At 39.8% G+C, this 17056-nt stretch overlaps 1 protein-coding gene across 3 annotated transcripts in view; it reads right to left on the reverse strand.

Annotated features, from left to right (window-relative positions):
- Positions 1 to 17056, reverse strand: part of Ets65A (DNA-binding protein D-ETS-3) — a 79977-nt gene that overhangs the window by 12796 nt on the left and 50125 nt on the right. For all 3 annotated transcript variants that reach the window (XM_076369242.1, XM_076369241.1, XM_076369240.1), the window contains exon 4: positions 2359 to 2418. In XM_076369242.1, the coding sequence (XP_076225357.1) occupies positions 2359 to 2418 (60 nt within the window). The remainder of the gene's footprint in view (positions 1 to 2358; positions 2419 to 17056) is intronic.

Here is a 17056-nt window from a genome sequence, read left to right on the forward strand (position 1 = left end):
AGGGGCGCGGTCCGTCCATTTATCTGCGGGGAACGAGGGAACCGGAACGATCGGGAGAGAATGCTCGTCCCGTTGTTCGGACTAGCGGATTTCATTTCGCTGCTGGCCACTAAGAAGAAAACGGGAAACTTTCGTTGACCTCCTTCACCGAAAATCTCATTCGTGTTCTGTTCTATCTACGTCTTGGAACGATCATGCCAGTAATTCACCACGATTTGCATGGCGCGACGATATACGTAGTCTTTGGTTTTATTTTCTGGGAACTCTAGCTGAGAGTCTAGGTTTTCGGTTAGTCGAGGATCGAGGGAATAAGTCGATTCATTCGATCGTTTTGGAGAGAATGAAAATGTACTATGTTTAGGTAGATATTGGGGAATTATCTTGTGCGAAAAATTTGTCAATTATTATGAATAATTAGGAATCTTTATATGAATTCAATTTGTTGGTTTTATTCGAGGAAAGCGAAGTTGAATAAATGTTTATTCTTTCTGTCAATGATTTTGTGAAACATGTGTTTTAATATAAATTGTTGTACTGTAAAGATACAATAAGAATTTTTCATATGAAATGGAAGTTTCATTGATTTACAACATCAACTCAGACTCTTGACGAGAATTTGAAACTGAACTTGAGAAACCTAAGTGTTACTTATTTGTTTTAAATGTAAATTAAATAATACTTTGCTATTATTAATCGTTAACCTTCGGCGTAAACGTAGGCATAGAATAAGCATCAAAATGTTTTCTTTTCATAATAAATTCTTAAGGATAAAGTAGTTGTATCGATCGTAGTTAAGAAATAGAACGTAGAGCAAGAGGTTAAAAAATAATTTGTATCAGAATTCTGTATGTCGTAAGTTTAAACGCCATACGTTTGTTCGTTTGTTGTCATTAGTTTTCTAAATCAATCAGGTAATCAACACGAATAAAATGATTTTATGTAAAGAAGTTATTTTCAATTCTTGAAACCTTAATCTGATATTTGATAAGAACAATGGCCTTGAATTTACGACCTAATATTTAGGGTGCCATTACAAAATGATGGAAACACGGGTACAGCATCGTCGAAAAGTTTTCCGTTTTATTCACTGCACCACGCCAGGTAGCTGGGTCGAATTAATCTATGGACTTCACGATTTAATTTTTTAATGTTGGTAATGACGGGGACCGACACGTAGAGCCACTTATTTAAAGCTATCGATCGACCGTGGGGGGAGGATAATTTTTGGGCGTGCCGGTGAAAAGTCGAGGGGTCCGCTCTCGCGTGATTAGTGACGAACGTAATAATCGTGAAGGTCATTCCGTGCAATTGCTTTGGCAAAATCGCCGTCGATTGGCTCACGCGTCACTGCTCGCCGCTCTATAGCGCGTCATCATTTTTTTTTCTTTGTGCCCTTGTATACCCTTCATTATCCTCCTAATGGCGCGACAATTAACGCGTTAGCGACGCGTGCGTGGAATATTTGATTCTTATTCGCGGGAACTGATTGTTGGACATTAGAGAATCGTTTCTTCTTTCTCTTTTATTAAATTTTTCTATTATTATTTGATTAACCCCTCGCGCTCGAGAGGTGACTCTTAGTCACCACCAGATTTGAGACAGAATAATTGTAATTTGATGTGTTATATTATGCTTTGTATAATACATCGATATGTGAAATATCGAAATAAAACAGCTTTGTTTTTTAATTTATGTACGTTTTATCTTTAGTTAGTTTCAAAGACTGTCGTTTATATCTCATTGAAAAATGTCGAATGTTTCTAGTGAAAAACTTTCGAATACAAAGGGTTAATTTACAGTAACATATTTTTTCCATTAAATATGTACTGCTAGATCACTTTATAGCTAGGCTGAGGAATTTGATTGATTAATCAGTTTTCATTTTTTCTTACTCAATTTTCTATTGGTTTTATTTCTTAATTCCTGATATTTTCGATCACTAATTTGCTATTTATCAACACGGTTGCACGTAACCGATCAAAACTGTCAAACTATAAACAAAAGAAAGACACCTTTGGCCGCTCTGCTGTTTCGCTAAATATCAAGCCATCTCCCAATTGTACTTACATTCGATTTGGTTTACATGAGTGGTCGTTACGTATATTTTATTGTTGAGGCATTATAATATCATTCAATTCATTTTTGGGTTACTATTATCGTTGTTATTATTATTGAGGTATTAATTAAAATTATTATTGAAGAATATTATTGAAAATATTATTATTGAGATATACAATTTTAATGTACAAATTCAGATTACAAATTGTTTCAAGCTATCGGTTATATTTGCTTTCTCCTCGCGATAGACGAAAAAAGTGAAGAGCTTTAACTTCTCAAGAATATCTACCTACTACATACCAGGCTGCCTGAGGTGGGTGTGCGTGTCCAGTGCTGATTTGGATAGGCTGCTTCCGTATCCTGAAACAGAATAGTCGAAGCTTAATTATGTTGCATACTTTTTTCTTCATTTCATTTTATTTTAAAACCGACAAAGGTTTTAACTAAGATAACATTTTCTTTATTTCCTTACGATTAGACTACGAATTGTTTATTTGAATATATCACAGATTAAATGTCACTAACTTTAGTTTTTGAATTCTTTTTAATTTTTAAAATCTGAACATAGTTCTTTATGTATATGATTTCATTAACATTTTCTACTTTTCGTTTTGTAAAATTAATCAGCGATTAATCGGTGATTAATAATCATTGTAATAAGTACATGCTCCTTTATACAGATATCGTCATTACTAATCGGCACTACACATGTTTGTGGCTAACTTTGAAAGTTGATTTCGATTCGTTCCATCATCGAATACATCGTTTAATTTGGCCAAGCCCCGTAAAATTCTGTTTCCACAATTCAAACGCTGTTCGCTAAACTATCCATTACCGTTTCGCTCGCATATCAAAGCGTCTCCGCTTTAATTGACCGCTCGCGGCGCGTTAATTTGCACCGCCGAGCAAACACGGTAGGACCATGCTCGTCGAAAATCAGTTTCGGAGCGGCCATTTTGAAGATCATTTAACCTTCTACATTCTATTTGCTACCAAACAAAAATCTATTTATTAAATGAAAAATTCAAAATATGATTTGTATGTTTTCAAATGGCAAATTATAGATTGGAAGTAAATTATTTAAACAATTAAATGCTTTAGAAAATAGTTAAAAATTAACACAGAATTCCCATTTCAAACGTCAACGATAAAATTATCTCCATTGAGCATACTTTGAAAAAAGTTCTAAATAAACGGATTAATCATCGAAGGCCAAGCTTCAATTCTTCATCAATTCTTCTCTATATATTTTCACTAAATCCAATCCAATCAACTGATAATTACCGGGATCTATTTGTAAAAAGATGTTAAGTTAAACAAAATACTTTGATAAATTTAAATCAAAATAAACCCAGGCACCCTTATCGAAAAGTAATAATACATTCAGAACAATCAAAAAATTCATTACATATTCATAAATATTCAGTACATTCATTCGGATAGACTTTAATTCATTCGACTTGCTGATTAGCTCCATGGTTAGTTGCAGATGTAATGTAGTGAAATAAAAAAGAAAAAAATTCGCATAGATTCAATACACAACGAAACCCCCTTGCGAAATAACCGAAAATAATCTGAAAAAAGATAAAGAAGAATCCCCGATAAAAGAAATTCAAGACGGTGGACGTGGAATGTTCGACTCCGTTCGTAGCGTAACAAGGGAAAATCGTCGGCCGATCGAAGATGAAAAAGCGCGAAGCTCGGTCGAGCGTTAGAATCCGTTAGAGAGGATTTCCGTGTAGGCAAACACAGGGTTGAGTGCTCCGTATACGTTTTCTCTCCCCCGTTTTCCCGTTCCGACGGCGCAGCGTCTCGTTTCGGTCTCCTCCGCCTTATCAGGGTCCGGCTGGGCACGGCCAAAACCGAATCTTCCTCTTGCGTATACGTGCGGGGAAAACGCTGTCCGCCGGTCACGTTCGTGCGCTGTGCAATCTGTTTAAGGTACAATGCCTCTTAATTTCGCCTCGTTACACGCTCTCGTTACGGGAAATCCCGTCTGTCGCGATCTAACGACCGGTATCGCTTGACCGTGGTCTTTCGATCTATCGTCGGGAAAGAAAACAACTGTAATTGCTTTGAAATTGAAAGGATATTGAGATCCGGGGCTGAGAAGATTGACGGAATTGGTTAATTCTTGTATTTTTCATTATGAATATGTGGCATATTCATGTTTCCTTGCGTTGAGGTGTTTAATCTCTTGCTGCGCAAGTTTCTTCGTGATTATTCCCGGTTGACTCATTTTGCTTATCTATTACGATTGTCATTCACTTAATGCCGAATTCTATTTTGATCAAATTCTCCGAAAATCACAAACAAATAGCTAAGAAAAGAAATATAAAATTAACGTACACAAATGAGGACAGCAGAAACAGGTATTTCGTATTTATCAGCTAAAATAAATGAAAGTTATTTTATACCAAGGTCATAATACTAACACCTTGCTGATTGGTCACGAGTTTAGAATCGTTCACAAATTAAGTTATATTTTGCTTTACTGATTTTTATCTAAAGGTACTATAGGTATTTATAAAAGCGTTATAGATTGCATCTGCTAGATTAAATTGTTTCAATCCTTTCAACATATATGTAAATAAAGTACATGTGTATATTGCAATTTAAGGGAATAATTTTCGACCAAAAATACCGGTCAACAAAATGTTATACAATTATAACACCTTAATACAAGAGTTATACAATTTGAAACTATCGTATCAACATAGAAAGCAATCCACAAAAACAAGTCACCGAAGTGGATAGTTAAAAGGAAATTTTATTTTCGAGCCTTTCGCGGTGGCCCAATTACGTAAATAAATGGAGTCCGTGTTTCTTTCGCTGCCGGTCGCTCCGCAGGCATCCCAGGCATCCCGGTCCCGTATTGTGCGAGGCAGATGCCACCTCTAAATAGCAGTTGGTGTCCGCTGTGTTAAACAATTTGATTTCGTCTCTGATTGGGACGCAGGGCGTCCTCGGATGAGGGCGAGAGAACGCCTCGGGTCCGGGTCGTGGGGTCTTTGTCCGCAATCAGCGTAGCCGCGGGGCTGCGACTACACGTCTTTCGTTCGTTTCATGTTTAGAAGGCGAACTCCGATGTCCAGTCGCAATTGTATTGTAAGAATAGCGTCGTTCTTCGAAACATCACAGAAACACGTCAACGACAGTGCAAATATTTATTTTTTACACGCTGGGACTCGCGGAAAATGTAATAATGGAGAAATTTATTTGACCCATTTGAATCATCAGCGAAAGTTAGCTTCTGTAATAATTTGTAGGTGATTAATAGTTAAATATGAGATACTGGAATATTGGCTAATATTGATACTAATATTAATACTGATAAGTTCATTGAAATGATTTTGATAGTCCTTCATTAATTACATATGAACCCTATGATCTTCATTTTATATCTATTTTCCATTTTCTTCAACTGTCGTACACACACTTAACACTGAAACTAATTTCAAAATGAACCATCTAGAATTTCTTATTTCACAATTATCAAAACTGTGAAGATGATATTGTGAAAAATTATAAAGCAGATCTGTGTATTTGTATGAACATATCAGAGTATCAGGCGCTTCAAATCTTGAGAAACTTTCCATTTTTCTAAGACATTATAGAAAAATCACTTTAATTGCTCGGTAGATCTAATATTAAACAACAATACTACCAATCTCAAAACTCGCGTTTCCCTGCATTCTGCAAAGTCACACGTATCATATACACGTATTCTAACCCCAACAACCAAACACAAGAAATCCGATCAGCAATCGGAGCATCGGAATTCCCAGGCAATTCCTTTCCATACCTCAGTCCTATCTATCATCCTCATAGACGTTCCATTTTCCGCGAGTGCTTTCCGCTCGGTCGACTATAATCGTGGCCGTAATCATATTCAGAAGCGATCCTCCGCCAGGACGAGTCTCTGTCGCAGCGAAGTTCTGAAGGTCACCGGGTGAGCATCAAGGATCTTCCTCTCTCTCTCTCTCTCTCTCTCCTTCCTCTTCGCGAACGGATAGATACACACGGGGTACATACGTCAGACGTCGCGTCACCTCGAATCGACGTGTTCCCATTGTCACATCGTATATCTGCGCATTCACGAGCAATTACTCGGGGGCGGGGTAATCCCGTTAGGCAGCGCGCAGTTTCCTCCGCGGCCGAGAGCGGGGGTGGCTGGATCAAAGGACCCGCCATTCCAAGCTGCTGCACTCTTTGGCCGTTCCAAGCTGAGTACAATGCCGTGCGCGACGGGGTTCGACAAAGGGGCGGTGAGGCGATGGGTAGGGCCCGAGTTTCTCGCGCTTCCGCGACTCGGGCTGAAACTTTTGGGCAACTTCCAAATGCGCGGTTCGGTTCGCGGTGTTTCGTTCCGACGGATGGGACACGCGATTTTGCAGCGATCTGGTAGTCCACTGCTAGAGGTAGTTAAGTATGTTCCTTGGTTTTCGTAGTTGCGGAAGCTTGTAGCTTTTCTACGAAGCTAATAATTTAGAATACTTAACCCTTCGCGGTAAGATTTAATCATGAAAAATTTTGCATGAAAGAAGGATTTTATTTTTAATAAAGAAAGCATGTTTTATTTTATAATTCACAGATTTCGTTAATTAAAAGTAGATTATGTACAGATGTTTACGCTTAATTTAGTAAGGTACTATTAAATATTAGGCCAATTTATTCTCAATTAGGAACTGCACAAATTTTGTGTATGTGAAAACATGTTACCTGTAACATTAGTCACATGGCGAGTAGCTCATCACTGTACGGTTTGGCATGAAAAAATAATGACGAGCTAGACTCGTTATTTTACCGCAAGAGGATACAGATCTTGTTGCGAAGAAGGTTATGAAGTTTTTTATAGATTTGATTCAATTGTCATTAGAAATTGGTCGATCATTTTTACAGCTTTTTATTGCCAGGACTGAGGATAAGTCTAATAGTGGAATATAGAAGTCCAAAGTCCTTTAGCGAGTACTAAGCTTGAGACAAGTCTAAGAGATTTATGTCCAAGATCGTGGATCTCCATTGAGTTTAAGGACAGACATGAGCGCAATAGAATCTAGGGAGTCTTATCTCTGAACCTCAAGACCAAGCTCAATCAATGAACCTTAAAACACTCCACCTACTATAATATTATAAACAGGCAACATACTCAAACTATTCAATCAAACTGTACATCACTGCAAGCTAATCTTTTTCTTTATAATGTTATCTGCTACCAACAAACCAATGAATCAGTTCCACCCCCGAATCATAGTTCAAACACCGAATATCCATCAGCGCAGCGTTGAAACTTCTCTTCCCATTCCAGCGAGCGGCTCGGCGACGAAAGTCGTCAAGGGAAAAGAAACTCAGTTTCGCGGCACGCGTGAAAAGATGGAAATCAAAGAGAAGCTTCTCGCGCGGCGTCAAAGCGGGTTCCCTGAAGGATTGCTGCGGGGTACTCGCGCTTTGAGTATCAAGTGCGGATTGTACACGCCGTGCAAGCATGCTAATCCCTACCACCTCGCGAAAGCACTCGTCGTTTCACCTCGTCCACGCGGGTTTAAAGGGTCGCGTGCTACCGCGGCCCTCCCGGCTCATTATTGCGCGGCGCGCGCCGTGATTTATGCCCGAAACAGGCACGGCCGTCTAGACGATGCCGCTCGCGCACGTAGCGCATATGAGTCAGTGATACCGCCACTTAAGGCCGAACCGCGGAGCGACGAATTGACTTATTGCCGGCCGGTAAATAAAGACCGGCGGGTGCCGGTCATTTCTGCCTCGTTATTTCAGACCCCGATTAGGCCCGATCGCTTCGACCCGCGTGCCCTTGTGATTGAATTATTCCATTCGCTCGTTCGGTGATGCAGTGGAACCTCGATTAACTCATTCAAGAGCAAGATTTTTTTTTATGAAAGATCAAGAGACAAGATTCGAAATCATTGAACGCCTCGCGGTCGAGAATTTTTCAAACTTCTAAAAACTCTTTCCATGAAAGATCGAATTATGCATGAAAGTCCTGAACACTAGGAAAGGAAGAGATCGCGTAAATAGGTAACAGTCTCCCGTTTGTCGAATAATTAAATTTATTCATTTGCAGCTTTGGATTTCATATATCAAAGCTTGGAGTTACTGCTACAGTGACACTCGACCGCAAAGGGGACAGTCTTGATTGCTGGTTACTCTTTTTGGGGTTTTCGTTTGAGACCCATGCAAATTTGAATTTTTGCAGTCACCATTTTTACTACTAACTAGCAAATAGAAAAACTAGTAGCAGAAAAAGCTTTTTTCAAAAGGACGAATCTTTTTGAAAACAAGTATTCGAATTCTAACGATTTCGTTAATTCCTCAGTTGATTCCAGTGAAGACACACGTTTTAATTGCATCCACGTCAGTCGGTAGACTACGCAGAACTATTCTGCGACGCGACACGTAACCACGATCACTTAATTATGATTAATCGCGGTTCTACCGGGAAAAGATCGCGGCGTAACGCGCCAGGCGATTACGCGGCTCGCGAGTTTAAAGAGCGAGTTGCGTGCCGTCGTGCATTCCCACCCCCGGCCGAGATCCTTTGCGTCACGTCTCCGCGTGAGAGTGATTTTCTAGTTGGTACACTTCAGCGGTAGACATCTACCAATTTTAATCGCGGGATTTAACCCTCGCGTTTCTACGTCCGGTGTAACTGGGTATTGATTTTCTTCCGTAGTTCGCTTCCTTGTTCTTGAAGATTTTTCAACCATTTCACATCCTAGAATGTACACTCCCGTTTAGAAATAATAGGAGGTTTAGTAAAATTTCGTCACGTCTTGACGGAACTTATTTTTAATATTCATTGCACAATTGACTATCCGTAAAATAGTAATTGCATACAATAGATTATTTAGAATTTTATTAAAATCATTAATAATAGATAAAGATCGTTTTATTTTATTTATTTATTTAGTATAAATATTTTTTAATCTTCTTCATAGAATATTTCATAATCCGGAACATCATTTCAAATATCTTTTCTACCTTCTCAAGCAGAAACTCAATCAAACAATAATCTTCTAATAAAATCCATTCAACTCCATTTAAAGCTTTCGCAATACACCTAAAACTTCCACAGAATACTACAAAAGCATCGGTTTTATCAGGGTTTGCTGCATTTTCACAAACATTTATCCAAAACTCTACAAAATGACAAACGAACAAAAATCACGAAAATTATTCATTGGTTAACTCGACCGATTGGATCTATCCCGCTGTGACTTTCGGCTCGCCATCCGCTCGATCGAAAGATTCTTTCATCCCGCGAGATAATAGAGATCGTAAAGAGCCAAAGATAGTATATTCGGTTTCGCGGCAACAATGTCACGGAGCCACTGGTTTTTCGGCGACCGACGGACGCAGTGGTCGCGGGGGCGTGCAGGAAACGCGGAAAACCAAGCGGATCCGGCGACGAAGGGCTGTGGGAGGGGGAGGATTCTGGCAACAGTCTCGACGGCCACGAAATCCCATCCCCCAAGAGCGCTGGGGGACACGGATCGTGGGCAACAAGTCAGCGGGAAACGACGCGTGACCGGCGGGTTCGCGGCAATAAAAATGGGGTGCGCGCGGACGATTCCTCTTTTCGCCGGTAAACAATGCCGCCGATTGAATTATGACCTCCTTCGATTTTCATCGATGCAACGGCTTCCTTGGACTGCACCATTGTTCACGTCGAACGCTGGGAACCGGTTCGTTTCACGAGTATTGTGCATTTCGGAAGGATAACGATTAATTCCAATGAATTATCGAATCTGTTTTTGAACGGGGATGAATGGGTTGCGTTTTTTAATGCTTTTGCGTGTTGTGGTGCAGGTGAAAGAAATTTTTTTAGTGAAACAGGAATTGAGATGTTAAGAATTTGCATAGCTTTTGATTTAAGTTTGTGTGTTTTGTATTTTATATATTAAATAATGTTCGGTTGCTTCGATGTGTCACTGAGAAACTCGTGTTTTAAAAAGATATTTGTTAATATGCGGCTTACGAAAGATTGGAAGAATATTTTAAAAAGAAACGCGTTTTTTTCCTTTATCGATACTGTTGAGAAATAATAGTTACTTCTTCCGTTAATCGGACTAGGCGAATCACGTACCCTCGTAATTTCACCAATAGGAACACTATGACTAATAAACAATTACAATAATAATTAAGAAAATTATTCATGAATTTCCTAAACAATCATACTTTTCACTCCTCCTAACATACCCAAGCAAGTCTAACAATCAAATCCAAAAACAAAATCATCCAACAAAGAGTTAACAATAAATCACCCCAAAAAAGAAGTGTCTACTACTTCCTGTCAGATTGTTTCACAACGACATCCGGATTTCGATCCGACCTTTAGTCGAAGAGTTGATTCGGCGAAAGTAGCTGTATACGTGTGCCCCCGGGGGTGGCAATGTATCTTTCCCGCAATATTATTCCTCTGACCGATACAGGCAGCGTCGCGTAGAATGGGCTGCTCCGCGGAAGGAAAGGGAAAAACGTCCGTAGCATATTGGCTGGGGTCGTCGAGGACACGTTTCCCCGGGAAGTCGGTTGTCGCAGCTCCGTATTATGTCTTTCGGTAGTACATACAGGGCCACGTGGCGGCCTATGCGTGACACGTTCACGCATCGCCGGCAGTCCCCACCCTCTCCGCCCACCCCTCGACTATATCGGCCCGTATTCATCACTGATTCCTTGTTGGGGTGTGCACGGATTGCGTTTCCACTTTAACCGTGCGTCGTTGAACGTCTATCAATGGGTACACGAGCGGCATGCTACTTAATCTGAGACCGGGGTTCGACCGTTTGATAAACTTGTCGGCCGGGATTATTTTCTTTCGCCCGACGATATTAACCGACGTTGCTCGGCCGTTGACGCGGATACACCCATTCTGTTTCATTTGTAACGGAATGCTCTTTTCTTCAATTTTTAACGTATTCCGGAGGCATTTTTAACATGTTGCCAAGTGCTGATGCTTTGCTCAAATTTTCCATGGGATTGGCGATATTAGACATACAGAATTATTTTTGCAGGCGCGTAATAAAACTGCGATAATATTTTTAAATTAATGCTAGAACTACCAAACAGGTCAACACGAGTCATTCTTGATTTTTTCATTTTACAATTATTAAAAAGATAACATTGAGCGCCGGCGACTTAAGAGACATTTAAAGTCTGCGCGCCGGCAACGTATCGGCCACTTAGCCCAAACGCCGGCTTCATTCGCTTGTATCTGATCAATGAGTAGCTAGAAAAAATATTCAAAACATTATACATTTTCGTAAAATAGTACATTTTAATTGCATATTCGTCATATCCAGAAATGGAAATCCAGAAATCCGCATTATTGCGGGGCCAGCGCTCAATGTGTTAATAGGAGTCTCAATAGATGTACTCTAACATTTCTATAGGAAAATTTTAAAAAGTTAGTTTGATTACTCAGTAGCTTTAATGTTAATATATATTTGAAGGAACCCTTTTTGTTTAGAGATAAGTAAGTAAGATTGGTAATGGTCGAAAGCAAAAGATTTTCGTTATCTGAAAACAATCGGGAAATCATGCACATCACACACTCTAAAACAGGAAAACTCGTTTCCGATCACCAAAGTATGTCATATGGAAACGAGAAATCTTATTCTCGGTCGTCAATGTGTTAATGTTACGGAAAGCGTCGATTCGACGCGCATTGAATTTTATAAACGTTGCTTGGTAAATGTTTACGTTGATTTTGATTGATGCAATTGCATGTTTACATATACTAATTGCGTATGTTTAAACCTTTCATTTCCAGGATTTAAATGAAATCTGGTGTTAAGCAGGTCTCGTTACCAGGCTGGGTTATCTAAAAAATGGGTCGCGATACTGAGTTAGGTATAATAAACTAAAAGTAACAGAAGTTATCACAATAACAGAAAACATGAACACCCATGAAATACTTAAAAATTGTAACAAGGAATGGTTGACTAGTCATGACTATCATTTCATTGCAGCTTCAAATTTGAGTTCGTGCAAAATTAATTTGATTTTTTTATAATGAGACATAAAGTTAAACCTATCACAGGTATGTAACACTGGTAACGAGTATGTTAATGGTGGCCATTATGATTTATAATTTTATTACCATTTTAACCTTTATCTGTTGACAATTTTCTATTAACTCTTTGCGGATGAGACTGTTCTAAACTTTTAATATTTCTTTTCATAAAGAACTGAATTATATATCGAATTCTTAAATACTAAAAGAAAAAAACCAAATTTCTCGTTAGTCGAATAATTAAATTATTCATTTGCAATTTTGGATTGTAGTTAGCTTTGAGTACACAAATCACGTTTCCGTCCATTTTCTCTTACAAAAGGAACTCAAATCGAACCAAAAACCATTTGCTAATAATAGAAGAAATCCACGAGGCGATTTGCAATTAATTTTCGCGGGCAGCTTCGGCGCAGCAACGGACCTCACGTGGTTCGTGCTCGAAGCAATATGCCTTTGTTCGTCAGATAAGAAACAGCTGTAGCAAATCCCGTTTGTAACGACGTGTTACGCGGAGGAAAATTAATCGTTTCCTAATTATCGTATAGCGTGAACGCGACACACGTACCTGCAGAGTGGAGGAGGGGAGAAAAGGATTCTTGTCGCTACTGGAAATCTTAACGCGCCAAGGATTTCCTTTAGCACGGAATCGCGAAAACCGCTTCGATACGGCCGCGGGCAATGCTTATCGGGCCTCGGTTCAATTAAGTACCGACACGAAACTCCTTCCTCCTTTGCTGCGAGATCCAGTTCCGCGTAAACCATTCCGCGCCGGCCATTTTATTTTATTCGTCCCGACACCTCGATTAGACGGAATTATTTGAGTAAAATGTTGAATTTACTAGCCAAAAAATTATTTCTTCGCGGATTTCAACAATTTTTAAATGCATTTAAAAAATTGAGCAATCTTCTTGTATATATCTATTAGATTCGTGTTTTCGAGATATTTATGCACAACTATTACATGGTATAACATACGAAACAATTCTCTTTCTCTAATGAATTGTGAACAATTAAGTATCTATACTGAGCGCAATTTGGAAAGAAATCATAGGGCAAAGGGTTAAACCCATTTCAGCTTCTAACCCTTTCAGTCCTTCGCAATGCCGATTCTCCGATTAATTACGGTATCCAGGTCCGTAAGATTGTACATTATTTTATTTTCGAAAGTTCATTTCACCCTGTATATCCTCAAGTGTGTGTGGGTCATTACCTACGGTGTCGAGGTGTATGATAGTCACGGCGTATACGTGATCGGGACGCGTGAGCAAACTGCCAAGGCACGCGCCGTGCCGGAGCACGTAATTATCATAGGGAAGTTAGGGTCGCCCTCAGACATAGCACGAGGGTTGCGGGAGGGGGCGAGGTTGGGGGTCGGTCGACTCGGGTCAGGAAGTCACGCGAGGCGGACCCGCGGCCGGACGTGAAAAGAGGGAGGAAGAGTACTTTTATTGTTCTACCAGTTGTCTTAGAGTCGCTTTTCCTGGCCACTGGGCAGAGTCGTTGAAAACGGGGGTCGATAGACCACTTCACGGAACTGGCCCTTGTAGCGGCGTTCGGCGAATGAAAATTTATTCGGGAAACTTCAGGGAGGATCTTGAAAATGGAATATGTCGGATTTATGGTCCGGGGGTGGGTTGAGAAATCGTTCACGGGTGAATACATTGTAAATCAAGCTGTTTAAATGGAAATATTGGCACAGTTCGAACTTCCGTTTGCAGCTGTTAGTAAGAGTTTTTAAAATTTTTTTTTGTGATAGTTGTTAACTATAAGTTTTACCAATGTTTAAGAGATTTAATTTAATTTTTTTAATTTAACCCTTTGCACTCGAGAGGTGACTCTTAATTATCATTAGTAATTTGATATAGGGCAATTGTTAGGTTTAATATATAATATTAAGGTTTGTATAACGCATCGATTTGTAAAATTACTGAAATACTTTGTTTCTTAATTGAGGTATGATTTCTTACTAAGTGAAGTTATCTCGTCCGGAAACACTGAATATTGCTAACGAAAAACTTTTAAGTGCAAAGGGTTAATCTTTACCTTTTCTTTTAGGAGTATCATTAAAATATGCTAAATTCATCGGTTTCATTTTGACTGCGCAATTAAAACTAAAGTTACGACCAAGAACACCGAAAGTATTCGATCAGTTCTCGTTTCTATCCAAGTTTTTGCAGCGTCGCGTGAACAAAGACGAGAACAAAGCGTTCGAGATCGCAGTTGTCCAAAAGCTGCGGCAGGTTTCGGTCGGGGCGGACACGCGAACAACATTAATGGCCGTGCTCGAATTACCGGGCAGCAGATACATCCCGAACGTGTTAATTCATAGTCGGGCCGAACGTCGGTTTGTCATTGTCCCCATTGTGACAGTAACGCTGGCGTATCGGGAGAAGGATTGGTCTCGCCTCGCTCGTTTGCTCGATACCGTGAATTCGGTCTTGTTTCGAAGTACACGAATCAACCGTACGGAACATCGCAAAATGGCCTCCCGCGGAGGCGCGCTCGCGGTACTATCTCTCCAATGTTTCCTGAATTCCCATAGAGATTGACTCAAAAAAATCGGAAACGGACCAAGTCAATTAATTTGATTTAAAGTTGAGATATTCGTGGACGAGTATACGTTCAATTTTCAACGAAAATTGAATAAATGCATCAATTAAATCAACAATGTTTCAGTTTTTATTTTCAATTATTTTTTGGTGAAAAATCACACTCTATATTCTAGTGTTATTTGTTATTTCGTACCCTGTTACAAATGTTACCATAGACTACAAATAATTTAGACCTTTTTATCATTTTCATGACTATCTTCAAGTCTAAGAAGATATGGAACAAATGATAATTGCAGAAACGTATGAAAACCAATACCATGCACAGACATTGTTTTTGAAGAGCTAAATCATGTTCAGAGTTTCACCGAGTCCAATTTCAAACGATATTTATAGCAATTACGAACTGTGACTGGTCCACAGGTACGAGAGAATTAATTCAGCGGCCCGAGCAGCGTTCGAGCAGTTTGTAATTTCAATTTCACGGCGCGGGAGAGCCGCAAAGCGCCTCGGGGGACAACACGCGTCTCACTCACCCACCCCCTGTAATTTCATGAACTTCGTGACAGCGACCGGCTCCCTTTTGTGTTATCCCGCAAACTGTAAACTAACGATAAGTCAGAGACACGGCTCAGCTCAGATCAAACACTATGTATTTGAATTTGCGGTGAGAGCAGAGCGTGCAATAACGAGATAATGATTTTCCTTGAACAACGTCTGTGAAACGATATTTTTATTCCCCTTTCAACTACCATTCGTATTTCCAACATATATATTTAATTTTTTGCAACGGAATTTAACTGTGAGAAATTCCTTTTCTCGCTATCAACTAAGATTAAATTTTGTTTTTTTTTTCACTGAAAGTTTTCTGTCTTGTTTAATGTTTATAGTTAAATTTTGGCAACTTACCGTGAATAAGTTAATTTTATATACATAAAGTATTAATACGTTAAATGAGAGAAACGAAATGAATTTTTTTTATAAACTTATCTGCAAATATGCAAATTATTAGTAACAATATAAGTTGTTCCTGGATTTGGATTAGAAAACATATTTTTTGCATATTTATCAATATATTTAAATCGTTACTTTAATTACACTCAAAGGGTGAAACGAAAGATTCGCGTGAACCCTGAGCAGGAAAATTTGTTTTCGTGTATCACGGTAAAAATTTCAGCAACATTCTGTTCCGGAAATTTGATTCGAAAATACTGGAACGTGTACACTTGAACAGTGCCGTCGGTACCCTCTTTGATAGTCGATCCGCGGCGATTGTAATCTAACGAGGCATCGAAACCGCAAGCCGTTTACATCAAGCTACCCTCAGGGCGGGGCTGTGATCTCTGCGAAATGATTGTGTCAGTACGTGTTAACCTTCTCTGTGGGGATGGCACCCGATATAATAGAGGCACTTAATAAACACACGTATTAAAAGGAAGTTATACTACCGTACAAAAATTTCTAATCGCTTTTTGATCTACGTACAATTTATTTAAGAAAAGAAAAAAGGCAATAATATAGTTCAGTACCTCTTATTTTTAGTATCTTTTTTAATTATTAATGAACTTTGTTGTCTCCCTTATTCTTTATTTCGTATTATTCTTTTTTAATAATATATCACAAACGTTATATCGATAATGTTCAAACGTCTTAAAAGAAAACGAATTTCATATTTGCAAACCTATAAATCTCTTCCTTAAAGGGATTGTTTGCTGCAAAATCTTTAAAAGACTAATATTCACACTTCAATTAAAATAATTTTTACATTTACAAACCCACAAAACCCTTTCTCCAAGAATCAACTAACTTCAAAATCGCCACTTGAAGCCAATCTCAAAACTCAATCGCCACCCAAAAAATCCGAACACCTAAACAATATAATCACTTTCAAACTCCCAAAATACAATATACCTCTCCCAAAGAACCCACCATCCTCAAAACCATCATGATCAGTCCCAGAGGCGACGAGATCGTCACGTTAATTCGCCCTTTGCTAGGTGATCCATGATCACCTAGGGGGGGGGGGGGTGCAAACCCGCGAGACCGTCTCGATCGAGGCCAGGAGCCGTTTATAACAACCTGCCTGCGGGCGGCTGGGTCTCTCCTCTGATCTCCGCGAGATGATTGTGCGCGTCCGCGTCCGCGTCCTTTCCGCAGGGTGGGGTCGCGGCGGCGGGCGGTTCGGTGTTGCCGCGCGGCCAAGCGTCTCTACACAGCCCCCGGGGCTTGCTCTGCCGACGACAAAGGGGCCGCGGTTCAACGCGCCACAAAGCGCCGGGACGCCCACCCACACACACATACGCGCGCACACTCTACACGTACACATGCATACACCGACACCCTAGTGAACGCACGTACACGTTCGTGCTGAGGATGCACACAAAGAGGCCGGGTCCCATTCGAGCGCCCCGGAGTTGCG

The sequence above is a fragment of the Nomia melanderi genome, chromosome 7 (assembly GCF_051020985.1).
Source record: "Nomia melanderi isolate GNS246 chromosome 7, iyNomMela1, whole genome shotgun sequence".
NCBI classification, from domain to species: Eukaryota; Metazoa; Arthropoda; class Insecta; order Hymenoptera; family Halictidae; genus Nomia; species Nomia melanderi.